This window comes from Ylistrum balloti, unplaced genomic scaffold (assembly GCF_031769215.1).
Source record: "Ylistrum balloti isolate Yb309-2 unplaced genomic scaffold, AGI_CSIRO_Ybal_v1 Utg370236, whole genome shotgun sequence".
NCBI lineage: Eukaryota > Metazoa > Mollusca > Bivalvia > Pectinida > Pectinidae > Ylistrum > Ylistrum balloti.
In genome coordinates, this window is record NW_026782193.1 from 1116926 (window position 1) to 1136850 (window position 19925).

Here is a 19925-nt window from a genome sequence, read left to right on the forward strand (position 1 = left end):
TCCTCTTCTTAAAGATGGATATTGTCGTGGCGTCCGGAGTTACTTTCATTTTTGGAATGCATAATTAAGGTGAATATACAATATTCTCTTAAAGATTTTTTTTTCAATTTTGTTGCTAAGGCCGCCAAAACATTCAATACATTATCATAGGATCTTATAGATATGATGATGAAACTGCAATAACCACTTTTGTGACATTTTTGTTTTGTCCAAATTCAAAACGCACCATTTTGACTCATGAACTTTAAATTGTCGTCCAATGATTCTTAAACTTCTGTGACATGTTGAGACAGGCAACATCTCGAAACGCTACAGGAAGTCTCGAACACATTGTGCTTTTATTCAGGTTATCAAGATGAACTTTGTTCCAAGATATTTGACTCATTCACTTGATATGTGACTATTATTTACTTGAAAAGGGTTAGTATATTTCTATGTATTTCACATTGAAGATACAATATCATTGAAGTTGATGCAAGAAAATCAATCTACTGAATCCTGTTGTAACTCCATTCTCAGAAAGTAATTGACTTTAGTTCTTTTAATTATGATAAGTCACATGTGAACTAACTTTGATTTGACTTGTTTTACTGGTATTGTAAGACTACAATACCTAGAAGGTACATATAGAGTACTTACAGTCTTAAACAAGATCAAATGGTAAATCTTCAGACACAAACCATTTTGTTATAGTTGTCATCTTTTCAAAACAAATTCACTACACTGTTATAGATTATTTAGAGTTATGTGAAGTTTACATTCCTTTTTGTAAAATCTTTTTGAACATTTTCAGAAGATGACAACATCGCTGACATAGCATTACAGTCCCTGGTTTGCCAATGATTTTCGTAATCTCATCAAGTAACTCATTTCTGTATGGTTGTTTGCATTGCTATTTTTTTGTTTGTTTTGTTTTTAGGTCAAACATCAGGCTGTGATATCTTTAAGAACATGGGGACTTTATTTGAGTGTCTTCGTGAAGCACGTCTTGAGAAATACTATCCAACTCTACGAGTAAATGGGATCACAAAATCTGAATCACTGGCAAAACTCACCCTAGAAGACTGTGAAGCTATCGGTGTTACATCTATCGAGGATAAAAGAAGACTTACTGCGCTGATAGATATCATAAAATCTGTACATCAGTCTGATTCACCAAATATTACTCCACCTAGAACAGGAGCCAGACCATCATCAGCAAGAAAACGAAATAGAAGTCCAGCATACACTGCACAATCACAATTGTCTGGGTATGCACTAAATGCAACCAGTAATGTCAGAGTTCGGGAAAACCTTCCCACAGCTCAAGCTCACTCTGGCAATCAGTTTCTCTCAAGGGCAGATTTATCTGACTTAGGGTCAAGTTCAGATGAATCAAGCTCTGAAGGATCAACACATTCAGATTATGAACCAGCAAAGAAACACCTAAATGCTGCATCAGTCTCACCACCTCCACCTCGAGTTCGAAAAACGGCTATAAGTCGTGTTCGGCAAAGTGGCTATAATTATGGGGTTCCTAAAGCTGGAAGTATTGCTCAGTCAGTCAGTAAATCAAAGGCAAGAGGTGCTGAAGGAGGACTTCTTGGAGACGAAAGGATACGAGTGTGTGTACGAAAACGACCAATGAATAAACGGGAAATTAAAAACAAGGAGGTGGATGTATGCAAAGCTGAAAGTACAACAACATTGACGGTCAATGAACCAAAGCAAGCTGTGGATCTTACAGCATATACACTGGAAGTGAGTACAGTCGGAAATGTAGATAAACACCTATTATATTTTAATGTTTTGCTTTTTTTGCGTAGTTATTGTATGTTTCCATTAAAGGAAAATATGTTTAGTGTTTAGGTAAAAGTAAATAGTAAAGCATTGTCAGTTAAATACATCATTGTTGAGTTTAGATAAAAAACGATCTGTTTCCTGCATGTACCAAACTACAGCTATTCCTAGGCCTTAACCTTTTTTCACTACTTTGGAAATTTGGCCTGTAGTGTTGAATCTGGCTAAAATGTGGCAAAATCTCAAGCTGGGAAAAACAAAAAAAATAAAGATGTTAGAATTTAATGATAATTCATAGGTTAATTTTTCTCCTATGGAGTTCATCAATTTCATAAACTATAATTATTTTTGGAATGTAAATGGGCCATTGGGAATAACACCATATTTGGTCCCCAATTCTATGGAAAAAGAGTTCCTGAATAATGACAAACATGATTTGATAATGTATGAAACTCAGACGCCAGAAATGTTTTTAATCTAACTTTTGACTTCTTTTACTGTCAGAAAATGTGTTAAAGGAAATATGTGTTTTTGATTATTTTTCTTCATTCTTCTGTGAAAAACAAGAATTCTTGGTGATTTCGAAATTCATCTTTTTTGTGAGACTTTATGCTTTGATTGAAAAATATTTGAATTTTTAGTAATTTTCACCTGATTGTCTTTTCTTTTCTTTTTTCAAAAATCAAGAAATGGACAGAAATGTTTATAACTGGGCCCTAAAACTCAAGAAAAAGTGTTCCACCAAGTCGGCATCTATATGAAATTGATGCAAAATTTTGTTGAATCTGCCCTAAACTTTCAGAGTTATTCTCAAAAGAAGTACCCTCACAACATGTGGTTGAACATGAGTTTCATACATCCTTAACTTTAAATTTTCTTTTTGTGTCGATGGTGATTAGATATTTGTACATTGACTTTCAGCATGAATTCATTTTTGATGAAGTGTTTGATGACAAATGCACTAATGAAGATGTTTATGTCAGGGCAGCTAGGCCCCTTGTTGGTAACATATTTACAGGGTAAGTTGTCCATCAGAATGTTCACCTTTTATGACTGTTTTATGATATGTTTGGTAAGCGGTGAAGCCACCTCTAAACAGCACTGCTCAAGTTGCATTTATAGACCTGTAAATGTTATTTCTCCATGTCATATAAATAGACTTATAATAGGAATGAATACATTATCATTTAAAATGATACTCCATATTGATTATGTTGTTTTAAATAGTTCGACTATGTTGTATGTACTATACGCTGCTATACTTGTGCTGGTAACTGAGACTTTTATCATTTTCATACCCACTGCAACAGAGTTAGGGAGGGGGTATACTGGTGTCAACTTATCTGCCTGTTCCTCTGTCTGTAGACCAAAATTGTCCAGCCATACATTCGCCCTTTTTTTTAATGTTTTCAATTTTTTTTTTTTTTACAAATTTCCTGTGAAGTGCATGTATCATATGAAGTTGTGACTCCTGAAATGATTTTGCGTATGGACAATTTTCAAGGGACCTATACCCCTTTTCGTTAAAACTGAAGAAAAATTTGTTTGGGGTGCCACTATCATATGGCGATATACCCCTAGAAAATATTGCATTATAATCCTCTTTAGAATAATTATCCCATTCTATGTTGTTGCGCAATCTCAGGCAGTTTTGCATTATGACCTTTTTTGGAAGAGTTATGCCCCTGTATGTAATACATTTGTCGCAACTTTGCTCTTGTCACCCCCTTAGTGAGCTCTAATTCTGTGTGAATTTTTTATTGAAATTTCCTGTTTAATTGTAGGGGTAGTGCAACCTGTTTTGCCTATGGGCAGACCGGGGCAGGAAAGACACACACAATGATCGGGTCACATGATGTACCAGGCCTCTATCTTTTAGCTACGCATGACATTTTTTCCATAATTGAGTCCAAACAGTATGGATCTGATCTTAAAGTATGGGTCAGTTTCTTTGAAATTTACTGTGGACAGCTGTTTGATTTACTCAACAAACGTAACAGGTAAGTCCAGGTAGAAACAAAATATTTGTAGCACAGACTTGTTTTCAAAGAAAACTGTTGACAATAGGTCTAAGATCAAATAGTTCATTTTTCTACTTGTTAAGATAATGATATGGACGGTGGGTAGGTGTACATTTGCCTGTTGCATAAGCGCTGTTAAGTTACAGTACCTCAAACTGAAGGCCACACAGCTGTATCTGGGATAGATAATTATTTTTGTGTGATAAGTTTGACTAGAGATATGAGATCACAGTTTCTTCCTGAGATACATTGAAACACAATTAGTTTTTCATAGAATGGAAGGCAATGGGTAATTAGCTATGATTTGAAAGCAAAAAAAGGTTGTGATTTTGTCACACCTACTGGTAAAAAATCATAACATTGTCAACAAGTCATATGTACAGATTAGGTAATCTTCCATTTGCTGGTCTGTTTCTGTTGGTACATAATATTTAGTGATCACACTTTATTGCAGACTTCATGCTCGTGAGGATGGTTCTCACCATGTGTGTATAGCTGGTTTAACAGAGACACAGGTACAGAATGTAACTGCCATTATGCAGGTAAGACTTTATCCTTTCTTATTTTGTGATTTATACATACTGTATGTTTTTTATATTAAGGTTTAATCTGTGATGATATAATGGTAAGAGAACCTGTATTTATAAAAACTCAAACTCCAATGCTGTGTACCCTGAACAAAGTATTGTTCTCATGTTTTTATGATATTTGAACAAAAAGTATCTCTATATGTCTGACACTGTTAGTATCTTTGACACTAGTTAGACACTATTTATATGTTTTACACTAGTTAGACACTATTTATATGTTTGACACTAGTTAGACACTATTTATATGTTTTACACTAGTTAGACACTATTTGTATGTTTTACACTAGTAAGACACTATTTATATGTTTGACACTAGTTAGACACTATTTATATGTTTGACACTAGTTAGACACTATTTATATGTTTCACACTAGTTAGACACTATTTGTATGTTTTACACTAGTTAGACACTATTTATATGTTTAACACTAGTTAGACACTATTTATATGTTTAACACTAGTTAGACACTATTTATATGCTTGACACTAGTTAGACACTATTTGTATGTTTGACACTAGTTAGACACTATTTATATGTTTGACACTAGTTAGACACTATTTATATGTTTCACACTAGTTAGACACTATTTGTATGTTTTACACTAGTTAGACACTATTTATATGTTTGACACTAGTTAGACACTATTTATATGTTTTACACTAGTTAGACACTATTTGTATGTTTTACACTAGTTAGACACTATTTATATGTTTGACACTAGTTAGACATTATTTGTATGTTTAACACTAGTTAGACACTATTTATATGTTTGACACTAGTTAGACACTATTTATATGTTTAACACTAGTTAGACACTATTTATATGTTTAACACTAGTTAGACACTATTTATATGTTTGACACTAGTTAGACACTATTTATATGTTTTACACTAGTTAGACACTATTTATATGTTTGACACTAGTTAGACACTATTTGTATGTTTGACACTAGTTAGACACTATTTGTATGTTTAACACTAGTTAGACACTATTTATATGTTTAACACTAGTTAGACACTATTTGTATGTTTGACACTAGTTAGACACTATTTATATGTTTAACACTAGTTAGACACTATTTATATGTTTGACACTAGTTAGACATTATTTGTATGTTTAACACTAGTTAGACACTATTTATATGTTTGACACTAGTTAGACACTATTTATATGTTTAACACTAGTTAGACACTATTTATATGTTTAACACTAGTTAGACACTATTGATATGTTTGACACCAGTTAGACACTATTTATATGTGATACTAGTTAGACACTATTTGTATGTTTAACACTAGTTAGACACTATTTATATGTTTAACACCAGTTAGACACTATTTATATGTTTGACACTAGTTAGACACTGTTTATATGTTTGATACTAGTTAGACACTGTTTGTATGTTTGACACCAGTTAGACACTATTTATATGTTTGATACTAGTTAGACACTGTTTGTATGTTTAACACTAGTTAGACATTATTTATATGTTTGACAATAGTTAGACACTTTTTGTATGTTTTAAACTAGTTAGACACTATTTATATGTTTAACACTATTTGTATGTTTAACACTAGTTAGACACTATTTGTATGTTTAACACTAGGTAGACACTATTTATATGTTTGACACTAGTTAGACACTATTTATATGTTTGACACTAGTTTGACACTATTTATATGTTTGACACTAGTTAGACACTATTTATATGTTTGACACTAGTTAGACACTGTTTATATGTTTGATACTAGTTAGACACTGTTTGTATGTTTGACACCAGTTAGACACTATTTATATGTTTGATACTAGTTAGACACTGTTTGTATGTTTAACACTAGTTAGACACTATTTATATGTTTGACACTAGTTAGACACTTTTTGTATGTTTTAAACTAGTTAGACACTATTTATATTTTTAACACTATTTAGACACTATTTATATGTTTGACACCAGTTAGACACTATTTATATGTTTGACACTAGTTAGACACTATTTATATGTTTGACACTAGTTAGACACTATTTATATGTTTGACACTAGTTAGACACTATTTATATGTTTAACACTAGTTAGACACTATTTATATGTTTAACACTAGTTGTATGTTTGACACCAGTTAGACACTATTTATATGTTTGACACTAGTTAGACACTATTTGTATGTTAAACACTAGTTAGACACTATTTATATGTTTGACACTAGTTAGACACTATTTGTATGTTAAACACTAGTTAGACACTATTTATATGTTTAACATTATTTGTATGTTTAACACTAGTTAGACACTATTTATATGTTTAACACTAGTTAGACACTATTTATATGTTTAACACTAGTTAGACACTATTTATATGCTTGACACTAGTTAGACACTGTTTGTATGTTTGACTCTATAAGCATGTTTTTATAGGTTCTGGAGTATGGTAATTCTGTGCGAAGTAAGGGTGTGACAGGGGTAAACCCAGACTCTTCTCGGTCCCATGCTGTACTCCAGATAGAGATCCGAAACAGCCAGGATAAACGAGTGGGAAGGTAACGTATTGGTTGTATAGGGTTTTAGATGGGGGTTTAGTCAGGCACTGCTTGGTCCTGTGCTCTCCATCAGATAGAGAACAGAGATGTGTGGGAAGGTAAGGTATTGGTTGAATAGGGTTTTAGATGGGGGTTTAGTCAGGCACTGCTTGGTCCTGTGCTCTCCATCAGGTAGAGAACAGAGATGTGTGAGAAGGTAAGGTTTTAGATGGGGGTTTAGTCAGGCACTGCTTGGTCCTGTGTTCTCCATCAGATAGAGAACAGAGATGTGTGGGAAGGTAAGGTATTGGTTGTATAGGGTTTTAGATGGGGGTTTAGTCAGGCACTGCTTGGTCCTGTGCTCTCCATCAGATAGAGAACAGAGATGTGTGAGGGAAGGTAATGGGGGGTTTCAGATAGAGAACAGAGATGTGTGGGAAGGTAAGGTTTTAGATGGGGGTTTAGTCAGGCACTGCTTGGTCCTGTGCTCTCCATCAGATAGAGAACAGAGATGTGTGGGAAGGTAAGGTATGGGTTGTATAGGGTTTTAGATGGGGGTTTAGTCAGGCACTGCTTGGTCCTGTGTTCTCCATCAGATAGAGAACAGAGATGTGTGGGAAGGTAAGGTTTTAGATGGGGGTTTAGTCAGGCACTGCTTGGTCCTGTGCTCTCCATCAGATAGAGAACAGAGATGTGTGGGAAGGTAAGGTTTTAGATGGGGGTTTAGTCAGGCACTGCTTGGTCCTGTGCTCTCCATCAGATAGAGAACAGAGATGTGTAGGAAGGTAAGGTATGGGCTGTATAGGGTTTTAGATGGGGGTTTAGTCAGGCACTGCTTGGTCCTGTGCTCTCCATCAGATAGAGAACAGAGATGTGTGGGAAGGTAAGGTATGGGTTGTATAGGGTTTTAGATGGGGGTTTAGTCAGGCACTGCTTGGTCCTGTGTTCTCCATCAGATAGAGAACAGAGATGTGTGGGAAGGTAAGGTTTTAGATGGGGGTTTAGTCAGGCACTGCTTGGTCCTGTGCTCTCCATCAGATAGAGAACAGAGATGTGTGGGAAGGTAAGGTATGGGTTGTATAGAGTTTTAGATGGGGGTTTAGTCAGGCACTGCTTGGTCCTGTGCTCTCCATCAGATAGAGAACAGAGATGTGTGGGAAGGTAAGGTTTTAGATGGGGGTTTAGTCAGGCACTGCTTGGTCCTGTGTTCTCCATCAGATAGAGAACAGAGATGTGTGGGCTCTCCATCAGATAGAGAACTGAGATGTGTGGGAAGGTCAGGTATGGGGGTTTTAGATGGGGGTTTAGTCAGGCACTGCTTGGTCCTGTGCTCTCCATCAGATAGAGAACAGAGATGTGTGGGAAGGTAAGGTTTTAGATGGGGGTTTAGTCAGGCACTGCTTGGTCCTGTGCTCTCCATCAGATAGAGAACAGAGATGTGTGGGAAGGTAAGGTATTGGTTGTATAGGGTTTTAGATGGGGGTTTAGTCAGGCACTGCTTGGTCCTGTGCTCTCCATCAGATAGAGAACAGAGATGTGTGTGAAGGTAAGGTTTTAGATGGGGGTTTAGTCAGGCACTGCTTGGTCCTGTGCTCTCCATCAGATAGAGAACAGAGATGTGTAGGAAGGTAAGGTTTTAGATGGGGGTTTAGTCAGGCACTGCTTGGTCCTGTGCTCTCCATCAGATAGAGAACAGAGATGTGTGGGAAGGTAAGGTTTTAGATGGGGGTTTAGTCAGGCACTGCTTGGTCCTGTGCTCTCCATCAGATAGAGAACAGAGATGTGTGAAGGTAAAGGTAAGGTTTTAGATGGGGGTTTAGTCAGGCACTGCTTGGTCCTGTGCTCTCCATCAGATAGAGAACAGAGATGTGTGGGAAGGTAAGGTTTTAGATGGGGGTTTGGGTTGTATAGGGTCAGGCACAGAGATGTCCTGTGCTCTCCATCAGATAGAGAACAGAGATGTGTGGGAAGGTAAGGTTTTAGATGGGGGTTTAGTCAGGCACTGCTTGGTCCTGTGCTCTCCATCAGATAGAGAACAGAGATGTGTGGGAAGGTAAGGTATTGGTTGTATAGGGTTTTAGATGGGGGTTTAGTCAGGCACTGCTTGGTCCTGTGCTCTCCATCAGATAGAGAACAGAGATGTGTGGGAAGGTAAGGTGGGTTGTATAGGTTTTAGATGGGGGTTTAGTCAGGCACTGCTTGGTCCTGTGCTCTCCATCAGATAGAGAACAGAGATGTGTGGGAAGGTAAGGTTTTAGATGGGGGTTTAGTCAGGCACTGCTTGGTCCTGTGCTCTCCATCAGATAGAGAACAGAGATGTGTGGGAAGGTAAGGTTTTAGATGGGGGTTTAGTCAGGCACTGCTTGGTCCTGTGCTCTCCATCAGATAGAGAACAGAGATGTGTGGGAAGGTAAGGTTTTAGATGGGGGTTTAGTCAGGCACTGCTTGGTCCTGTGCTCTCCATCAGATAGAGAACAGAGATGTGTGTAAGGAATGGGGTAGGTTTTAGATGGGGGTTTAGTCAGGCACTGCTTGGTCCTGTGCTCTCCATCAGATAGAGAACAGAGATGTGTGGGAAGGTAAGGTTTTAGATGGGGGTTTAGTCAGGCACTGCTTGGTCCTGTGCTCTCCATCAGATAGAGAACAGAGATGTGTGGGAAGGTAAGGTTTTAGATGGGGGTTTAGTCAGGCACTGCTTGGTCCTGTGCTCTCCATCAGATAGAGAACAGAGATGTGTGAGAAGGTAAGGTTTTAGATGGGGGTTTAGTCAGGCACTGCTTGGTCCTGTGCTCTCCATCAGATAGAGAACAGAGATGTGTGGGAAGGTAAGGTATGGGTTGTATAGAGTTTTAGATGGGGGTTTAGTCAGGCACTGCTTGGTCCTGTGCTCTCCATCAGATAGAGAACAGAGATGTGTGGGAAGGTATGGTATGGGTTGTATAGAGTTTTAGATGGGGGTTTAGTCAGGCACTGCTTGGTCCTGTGCTCTCCATCAGATAGAGAACAGAGATGTGTGGGAAGGTAAGGTTTTAGATGGGGGTTTAGTCAGGCACTGCTTGGTCCTGTGTTCTCCATCAGATAGAGAACAGAGATGTGTAGGAAGGTAAGGTATGGGTTGTATAGGGTTTTAGATGGGGGTTTGGTCAGGCACTGCTTGGTCCTGTGCTCTCCATCAGATAGAGAACAGAGATGTGTGGGAAGGTAAGGTTTTAGATGGGGGTTTAGTCAGGCACTGCTTGGTCCTGTGCTCTCCATCAGATAGAGAACAGAGATGTGTGGGAAGGTAAGGTATGGGTTGTATAGGGTTTTAGATGGGGGTTTAGTCAGGCACTGCTTGGTCCTGTGCTCTCCATCAGATAGAGAACAGAGATGTGTGGGAAGGTAAGGTTTTAGATGGGGGTTTAGTCAGGCACTGCTTGGTCCTGTGCTCTCCATCAGATAGAGAACAGAGATGTGTGAAGGAAGGTAAGGTTTTAGATGGGGGTTTAGTCAGGCACTGCTTGGTCCTGTGCTCTCCATCAGATAGAGAACAGAGATGTGTGAGAAGGTAAGGTTTTAGATGGGGGTTTAGTCAGGCACTGCTTGGTCCTGTGCTCTCCATCAGATAGAGAACAGAGATGTGTGGGAAGGTAAGGTATGGGTTGTATAGGGTTTTAGATGGGGGTTTAGTCAGGCACTGCTTGGTCCTGTGTTCTCCATCAGATAGAGAACAGAGATGTGTGGGAAGGTAAGGTTTTAGATGGGGGTTTAGTCAGGCACTGCTTGGTCCTGTGCTCTCCATCAGATAGAGAACAGAGATGTGTGGGAAGGTAAGGTATGGGTTGTATAGAGTTTTAGATGGGGGTTTGGTCAGGCACTGCTTGGTCCTGTGCTCTCCATCAGATAGAGAACAGAGATGTGTGGGAAGGTAAGGTTTTAGATGGGGGTTTAGTCAGGCACTGCTTGGTCCTGTGCTCTCCATCAGATAGAGAACAGAGATGTGTGAGAAGGTAAGGTTTTAGATGGGGGTTTGGTCAGGCACTGCTTAGTCCTGTGCTCTCCATCAGATAGAGAACAGAGATGTGTGAGAAGGTAAGGTTTTAGATGGGGGTTTAGTCAGGCACTGCTTGGTCCTGTGCTCTCCATCAGATAGAGAACAGAGATGTGTGGGAAGGTAAGGTATGGGTTGTATAGGGTTTTAGATGGGGGTTTAGTCAGGCACTGCTTGGTCCTGTGTTCTCCATCAGATAGAGAACAGAGATGTGTGGGAAGGTAAGGTTTTAGATGGGGGTTTGGTCAGGCACTGCTTGGTCCTGTGCTCTCCATCAGATAGAGAACAGAGATGTGTGGGAAGGTAAGGTATGGGTTGTATAGGGTTTTAGATGGAGGTTTAGTCAGGCACTGCTTGGTCCTGTGTTCTCCATCAGATAGAGAACAGAGATGTGTGGGAAGGTAAGGTTTTAGATGGGGGTTTAGTCAGGCACTGCTTGGTCCTGTGTTCTCCATCAGATAGAGAACAGAGATGTGTGGGAAGGTAAGGTATTTGATGATTTTAATTTGATTGTTAATTTTAATCTAACAAATGGGATTAGTGTGACAGGTAGTTGAATTACTATTTGAATTAAAGTAGTAAAGTGTCTGTCTTTGTCTGTGTCAGTATGTGTTTGTCAACTGTGTTGGGAAGTCTCTGTTTCTATATTTAGTTCAGTGGTGAGTCTTACACATGTCATGTCAGGGGGATGGTGTCAGCGTCCATATTTGGTGTTGTTTTCGTCTTATATGTAAATCAGTGTGTAAGGAGTTGTGGAAAATCATGCAAGGGTGAGTGAAGTATGAAAGAAAAATAATAAAAACCCTTTTACACACCATGCCCAACGCACAATAGCCATGATCGTCGTATATACCAGATGTATCCTTTGGGGTCCGATATGTATCCCTGCACTATCGTACGGAATGAAACATTTCACCAAACCTACAGGGTTTTGGAAGGGGTTTCATGCTTTGGCTGTTCATTGGAAGGCTCAATATACATGACAGGCAATTCCTGAGTTTTGTTCTATTTGATATGTGACATTAGGCATTAGGTAAGGTTTGCTACATGTATATATTTAAAAAGGGGAGAGATGGAAACAGAATAGAAATTGAGTAAAGACTTGAAAAAAGTTAGAAAGAGAAGAAAATAGTGACATGTACTGAGGTAAGACACTCACAGATGACCTTAACATGGATTACTGTTTTTAAGTCAGAACAGATTGAAAAATATTCCCATTTTGTTCATCAGACAGGTTTCGAGAGCCACAGAGCAGATCATTTGTTGGGACATTACAATAACATGAGATGTTATCAAGTGAAATCTCACACTGCCTTATCTATAGTATACAATCAAAATGGCAATGCATAATGTTTTATATTCCTTACTACATTTATACACAGGATCGTTAATAACATCTACTAGGAACAAATTGTATTTCAAGCTTCTACAAGGATGGGACAACTTTGTATATAAAATGTTCCATTTTCTGTTTCCAACAAAAATAAATAAGTAATTAATGAGGACTATATTGAATTTTAAAATCAAAACAGTTAATGGATGGCCTGCTCTCTGACATTTGTGGGTATATTATTCCATAATTTAACAGAAGTTGGAATAAAAAAGTTTTTGTGTCAGCTAACAGTAAGATTATCTTAATTTTTGTGTCAGTTAAGAGTGAGATTGTCTTAGTTTTTAAATTTATGTGTCAGTTAACAGTGAGATTGTCTTACTTTTTACACATTTCTATTGAGTGAGATTATCTGATTTTTTTAATGTTTTCTTTGATTTGAAGGTGAGTTTATCTTATTTTGTAACTTTTCTCTTCAGGATGTCATTCATAGACTTAGCAGGGAGTGAGAGGGCATCGGACATGACAGAGACAGACAGACAGACGCGAATGGAGGGAGCAGAAATCAACCAGAGCCTTCTTGCGGTAAGTACAGACTGACCAGTACTGACCAGTGCTGACCAGTAATAGGATGTGTGGCATTATCATTTTTTTCTGTAATCACAGTTACCTCTCTGAATAAATTACACTGTAAACAAAGGAATCTTACCATATTAGACTCCAGTTCACTTGTGTATAAGATACCTCACCCCTCGACAGATTCAATTAAGAAAAAGAATAACAGGTGAGTATAGATCATATCTATTGGAGCCCACGCTCACTTTTTTATATTTCAGTAAATGTGACAGTTTTAAGTTTAACGTTTAAGTACCAAACTGGACATTTTCCTTTTTTATGTTCACTTAGATATTAAGCTTTACTAGTTAATTGAGTGGACTACTGTACTTGAGATTGTAAATAGATGTGTAGGCACAAACAAGAAGGAATTTAGGTAAGGTAATCTCAAATTTGTGGAAAACTGATAAACTTACCCTAAGATCTCATGCTTCTAGTTTGGATGCCTTGACAAATGTTTTGGTTGGATTAGACCTTATGTGAATAATTCAATGAAAGAAAAAAACAGCAAACTAATAAAAAGTATTCAGTGCCAGGACTCTCAACAAAGAAAGGTATAATCAAGCCACTGTGACTTTCAGGTGACCTTCTATTTTAGTTATGAAAAGCCTGAAGATATCACCATTTGCTGTTAAACAGCTGTAATACCCAAATTCAGAATTCATGGGATCTGCACAGTTACATGTAAATTATCAATGTATTTAATAATTATTAAACTATTTTGCAGGTAAAACTTTACAATTGATTGCAATTGTTATTGGATTTATTTCTCATTTTCAATAATGGATTATGTAACTGAAACTAGTTAACCTTTTGTAACCTGAAAGGCTATTCCAAATTGTGACCTCCCCCCTCCCACCCCCAAACCACCACCCACATAAGAAAAGGTGATATTTATTTCTGACCTTTTCTATTACAAAGAAACAAAACCCTAACCCTATGTAAACAATTAAACTTATAATACTGGGAAATCTCTCTTCCATTGTTCTAATCTTTCTGCTCTTCCTTCAAGTACAGAGTGGAGAGTTGAGAAATTTGTTTAATTCATGTTCCAGCTGAAGGAATGCATTCGTTCCATAGACCAGGACAGCAAACATACACCATTCAGACAGAGCAAACTGACTCATATCCTGAAGGACTCCTTCACTGGAAACTCTCGCACCTGTATGATAGCCAACTTTTCTCCCACAAACATATCATGTGAACACACTCTCAACACACTCCGATATGCAGACAGGTGAGTTGGTAGAAATCTCACAGGATACACATGAAGTAAATACACACTTTTGTGGTAAAAAAAATGAAACAAAAACTTTTTCATAGTAGGTCACAGCAAACAGTTTGAAATCACAGGAATAACAAGATATAAGGTTTAAAATCTTAAAAAAAAAATTAAACAAAAAACAAATATGTAACAATTGGACAATCAGTGAACTTTTCATATTTGAAATTGGAGATAAAGTGTGGCTTACTGCAAAAATAATATTGTCTTATAAACATTTAAGGAAATAGTAATGCAATGTTTCCTATCTGACTTTTCTGTGTGTGGTGCAAATTCAACTTCATCTATAAGTAACAATTCTGATTGCAAATTTTGGAAAAAATCCTAATAACATAGAAAGGGCTGATAGATAAAACAAGTGTTTAAATATAGATGTTAGCTATGCTGGAAATTAAATCTGCAAGGAGAGAAATGGAAGACAGATGTAAAATTTTCATGTGAAAACAAGTTCAAACAATTTACCAATTTTGTATATTAAGACCATGTTTGGTTTTGGTAGTAACTTTAATATTTTCAAAATGTTTGTTTCTCAAAGTTAGTATTTCTCTCTAGTATAATAACCTTTGTAAGACTCTCTTTTCAGTTGATCAATCAACTGTAAATGTTTTTCTTGTCAACAATTTTACTAGCCCTGCTGTATTTTTCAGGGTGAAGGAATTGCGAAGAGATCCTGGATCAGGGGTGACTCGAGCAAGTCTAGCCAGTAACATCCTAATGAATATCCCTTTACAGGCACCATCTGCCTTCCAGCCCTCCAATGTCTTGTGTTCTTCCACACCAATGCGACATCGTGCATCACGTCAGAACAATAGTCGCACAGTATCAGATATAGCACTTGACCCAAATGAAACCCCTATCAAAGGTCATGGAATGAGGAGAAAAATTGTTCCGAAAAATATAGCAAAATCTGAAACAACAAAACCAAGCCGTTCCGTAGCAAGTCGTCTGTCAGTTGTACGTCACACAGGACCTAGTAAGTCTTCTTCACCTGTGACGTCACGTCGAAATCTCACTGCAGAAGCAGCTCCTGGGAGTAATTCATCAACAGAAGATGACACTCCTGAACATACAGTTTCAGACTCTAACAATATCACAGTGCCAAACCGACAAGGAATTGGAGTGAGAGCAAGTAATGTCCCAATCACACACTCACAAGATACAGACAATGATTTTCCAACTACTGACTTCAATAATGAAGAAATGCTCAATGATCTCAATAAAACAGGTGGTAAGCAAGCAACGACTGGTCAAACGATACCAATGGGAGAAACGTCAAACACAACCGCGCCCTCTGCTGTGATGGGCGGAGTTCATCTGTCAACAGCTGGGCACCCTCTTCCTATGATTGAAGTAGACAGGACATCTCAGGGAGCTTCTGTTGGTGTAAATAACCATGCTACCCCTGTGTTAAGAAATAAAAAATATATTGAGTCCCCTAGACTGAACAATGCACCTGTGCCTCCCCCTAGAAATATTCAACATATGGGAGCTGGATCATCTGGTGCTATTACTAAAGGACCTCAAGTATCTGACACTCTACCTCAACGTCATTCTCGTCCTTCATCAGAGTTTAATGAAAGTTTTGAGGATGACCTTTTGTTCGATGGGACTGATAGAATACCAAATAGTGCTAGGGGCTATCCGCGTAAACCGTCGACAGGGGAGACAAACTCTGGAGGAGATAATAATTCTCCTAATCTTGGACTCAGTCGGGGACGGGATGCTCCATTTAAGATGCCCCAGGATACTTTGACCACGCCAGCCATACCAGCTGTACTGACTGCTATCAGTAGTGACCTTGCTACATTTTCTCAAAGATCTCCTGGGAGAATAGGTAATAACAGATTCCACAAACCAGAGCCTCCACAAGCCTCAGGCACTCGTCCTCCATTTACTTTAGAAAAAGTGAAGGATAACCCCATGGCATCACGTCCCCGACTTCTGAGGACTCCCCCTCCAGTGGTGTCGGAGTCTATGATGGAATCTCCAGAACAGCGGGGAAGACCTAGATTAACTGACCCAGCCTCTGTATCATATAGACCAGGTGGAAACTTAAACGATAATAGAACTGATATGGATAGATTGTCTCCATATAATGCAGCAACACAAACTAATTTGAGAGAAAATAATCAGGATAGTATGAATCAAGAAGTTGAGCTTCCATCCACAGGAGAGTGGTATGCTACACCTGCAAACTTTGAAGCTCATATAGGGGCTTCAATGCAAAAATCTAGTAATTCTGTTTATCAGTCTTCTAAACTAGAACCAGGTGCTTTCTTTAGTAAATACAAAGAATTTACCAACAACATAACACCAGAGAAACCATATGAGGATTACCACAATGAAGAAGAAACAGAAATCAAAGGAGTAGATGGTGACATGTCAGAGTTCCTGACAGTTCAAAGACGACAAACCACCTCAGATAACCGTAAAACAGATCCTGTATCACGTCAGAATGTTGCAAGTCGTCTTCGCTCAGTGTTTTTAAAACCACAATCAGAAAATTCAGAACTTGAACCAACTGCATCAAAACCGAGTGAAACAAAATCCATGACAAGTGATAGTGGACTGACTGTGTCAGTCACCGACAGTCCTCAAGCAGTGCGTACTTGTTGGGATAGTAATTCCAATCTTGTACAGAATAAGCTTCCATCTTTACAAAGTGCTAATGTTCCTACTCTCCTACAACAAAATTCACGCTATCTTCCTGAAAACGATCGAATTCCAGCATTACTTGATCCAAACAACAAAGAAAACATCCTGGCGACAAATTACCATCAGGATGGTACAGTGTCGTTTTGTTCTTCCTCATCACACGACAGTCGATCAGATCATAGTGTCGGATCGGGAGGACGCTCCACTAATACCAGCAGTGCTATTAAAACAGAGAAGTTAGCTGTAGGATCAGCATTTTCACCAATTCACCCTCAGCCTGTCACTTCTAACCGTCTGACGAAGAGTGTTGCTGTGGGAATGGTCAGTAAAGATATTCTTCAACCAAAGGCTTTGGCAATGTCCACAGACAATGCTGGAAATGGACGCACAAGAACCATAAGTGATGAGTCTATTTCCTCAGATCCAAGGTAATGATATGATTTAATGGTTATATGTACATGTAAGTAAAGAACATGTCATTGTAATAGGAAAAGATAATGATCATATTCATCAGGGGAAATAAATGGTCACAGCACCAAATTTTGGATTTATTTAGAGTTTCTTCTCACTCATGTTGTAGAGTAACTTCACTATCTCTCACTATCATTTGATACAGTTGTAATTCAAAATAAATATGAAAATCATGTTTTTAAAGAAAAACAGTAACTGAATATCCAATCAATGTTAAAGCATGTTTTAGGTATATATAAGTCTCTATAATATTGCATTCATATTTCTACCAGACAACGACTGATATCAGCCCATGAAGATCAGCTAGCCATAGTTACCTCCCTTTGTAAATTGGAGATGAAACTATTGTTGGGAGCTAAAGCTGGAACTAAGGTATGACAAAGATAGTAAATAGATGGACTTAAAAAACATCCAATATATTACAGCAACTGAGGATAATACAATATTACACATTGTCAGGTATCTCTCTAAGTAATACTCTATTACACATCGTCAGGTATCTCTCTAGGTAATGTCTATTAAACATTGTCAGGTATCTCTCTAGGTAATACTCTATTACACATTGTCAGGTATCTCTCTAGGTAATACTCTATTACACATCGTCAGGTATCTCTCTAGGTAATACTCTATTACACATTGTCATGTATCTCTCTAGATAATACTCTATTGCACATTGTCAGGTATTTCTCTAGGTAATACTCTATTACACATTGTCAGGTATCTCTCTAGGTAATACTCTATTGCACATTGTCAGGTATCTCTCTAGGTAATACTCTATCACACCTTGTCAGGTATCTCTCTAGGTAATGTCTATTAAACATTGTCAGGTATCTCTCTAGGTAATGTCTATTAAACATTGTCAGGTATCTCTCTAGGTAATGTCTATTAAACATTGTCAGGTATCTCTCTAGGTAATACTCTATTACACATTGTCAGGTATCTCTCTAGGTAATACTCTATTACACATTGTCAGGAATCTCTCTAGGTAATACTCTATTGCACATTGTCAGGTATCTCTTTAGGTAATACAGTATTATACAATGTCACGTATCCCCTTAGATAATACACTATTATGCACTGTCAGGTATCCCCCTAGCTGAAAACACTATCATTCATTGTCAACCATCCCCTTTTAGGAAATATGAAGGGTAGATCTGCTTTCTTGATAATTGGTTGAATGTTGTATTTTTTACAGACTTTTGATGCATATGTTGATCGAATCAGCAACATTTTGAGTCAGAAGATGTCTGCCATGCAATTACTGCAGGAACACCTACAATCCTACATAGCATTCCAGGTCCCACGAGGGGCAAATAGTTCATAGAACTCAATCCTACACAACATTCTAGGGGCAGATTTTGTCTGTCATGAGTGACAACTTTTCGTATGAAATTTGACTGTAAATTTTTATTACCAAGTTCTCAATTACTGCTGTGATTGATTGGATAGTAAATATTTTAATGCTTTTGTCCATGCTGAGATTCTGAGAAATACTTTTTCTTATAGTTTCTCATGAATACATTGGCAGATTAAAGAGTTATCTAGTTAACATATTTATTTATTGTTTAAATGATTATGTCTGTTATTTGTATCAATGATGTTTTCGTTCAAATTAAGAGAGGATTATTTCTTTCATTTTTGATTTTTCTTTGATTTGTTGAAAGATGAAATGAAAACTGATGTCAAAAAAACATACTTATTGTACAAATCATAGTGTGAACTTCTATATTTCCACATTGCTATAAAAGTTTTCTATTGGTTCCTTTTTTAACCTATTTTTGTTATATTTCTAGGCAGCCCCCACTCAACACATTTTGTATAAGCTGCTAGATAATTGTGTATTATAGTATAACAATGTTGGCCTGTTGACTGAACAAGTATCACCATTGTAGATTATTTTTTTGTAAAAAGGAATATTTTTTAGATGATTGTTTTTGTATTAAGTGTTTCATATGAAATACTGATAAAGGTATACATGTGTACATTGAGATGTAAACCCCCTGGCGTAAAGGGTGTGGTGTGACTGTCAGTCAAGGCTGAGACAGTCAACCTACAAGAGTTGTTGCCCTTCCTCTTTATTGTTTTCCTTTGTGCAAAAACATCTTTTCTTTCTTATTTAGTTTACTCATCTCAGATTAAGTACTCATATCTTATAAAGAACAAAAGTAGTAATATTTGATGTCTGCATAGAGTTGTTTATGTGTTCATTATAAAATTTCAAGTAAACATATTTGTGAACTGTGGATTAAGATTACTGAAGTTTGAAAATCCAACAATTCATTTCACATTTTGTAAATTTATTCCTGATTGACAACACCTCTTAGTTTGAAATTATGGCAGTTAAAAATTAGATTCCATTTTTGTTTTGTTTTTTTTTTTCTCAAAAATGTTTCTTTGCTAGTATCATACTGTAGGTGTGCTGGACTGTGCATTTACTATTTGGATGGTATAATGTGTTGATTATGAATTTACATTTACCACAGTTTTTCAGAAAAGACTGATTTGATCATTTGGAAATATTTCATAACTATCCACTTGGTCTATAATAATGCCATCCTCACATTTATCTGCATCAGAAAAAGTTAATCCCCAGATCATCTGTTTTATAAATATTGTATTAAAAGTTTGTCCCTTTAT

At 37.4% G+C, this 19925-nt stretch overlaps 1 protein-coding gene across 1 annotated transcript; it reads left to right on the plus strand.

Moving 5' to 3' along the window:
* The first annotated feature begins 951 nt into the window (after positions 1 to 951).
* LOC132552097 (uncharacterized) lies at positions 952 to 18633 on the plus strand. The gene is made up of 10 exons (XM_060216240.1): positions 952 to 1740; positions 2701 to 2798; positions 3564 to 3779; positions 4255 to 4342; positions 6805 to 6926; positions 12745 to 12850; positions 13936 to 14117; positions 14810 to 17245; positions 17561 to 17660; positions 18484 to 18633. The coding sequence occupies exons 1-10, from the start codon at positions 952 to 954 to the stop codon at positions 18610 to 18612; spliced, it is 4266 nt and encodes a 1421-aa protein (XP_060072223.1). The 3' UTR covers positions 18613 to 18633.
* Positions 18634 to 19925: the final 1292 nt, after the last annotated feature.

Coding starts and splice junctions, on each gene's coding strand:
- LOC132552097 (XM_060216240.1), top strand. CDS start 952: ATGGGGACTTTATTTGAGTGTCTTCGTGAAGCACGTCTTGAGAAATAC. Junction 6,927..12,744: donor CAGGATAAACGAGTGGGAAG/GTAACGTATTGG, acceptor TTTTCTCTTCAG/GATGTCATTCATAGACTTAG. Junction 14,118..14,809: donor ACACTCCGATATGCAGACAG/GTGAGTTGGTAG, acceptor TGTATTTTTCAG/GGTGAAGGAATTGCGAAGAG.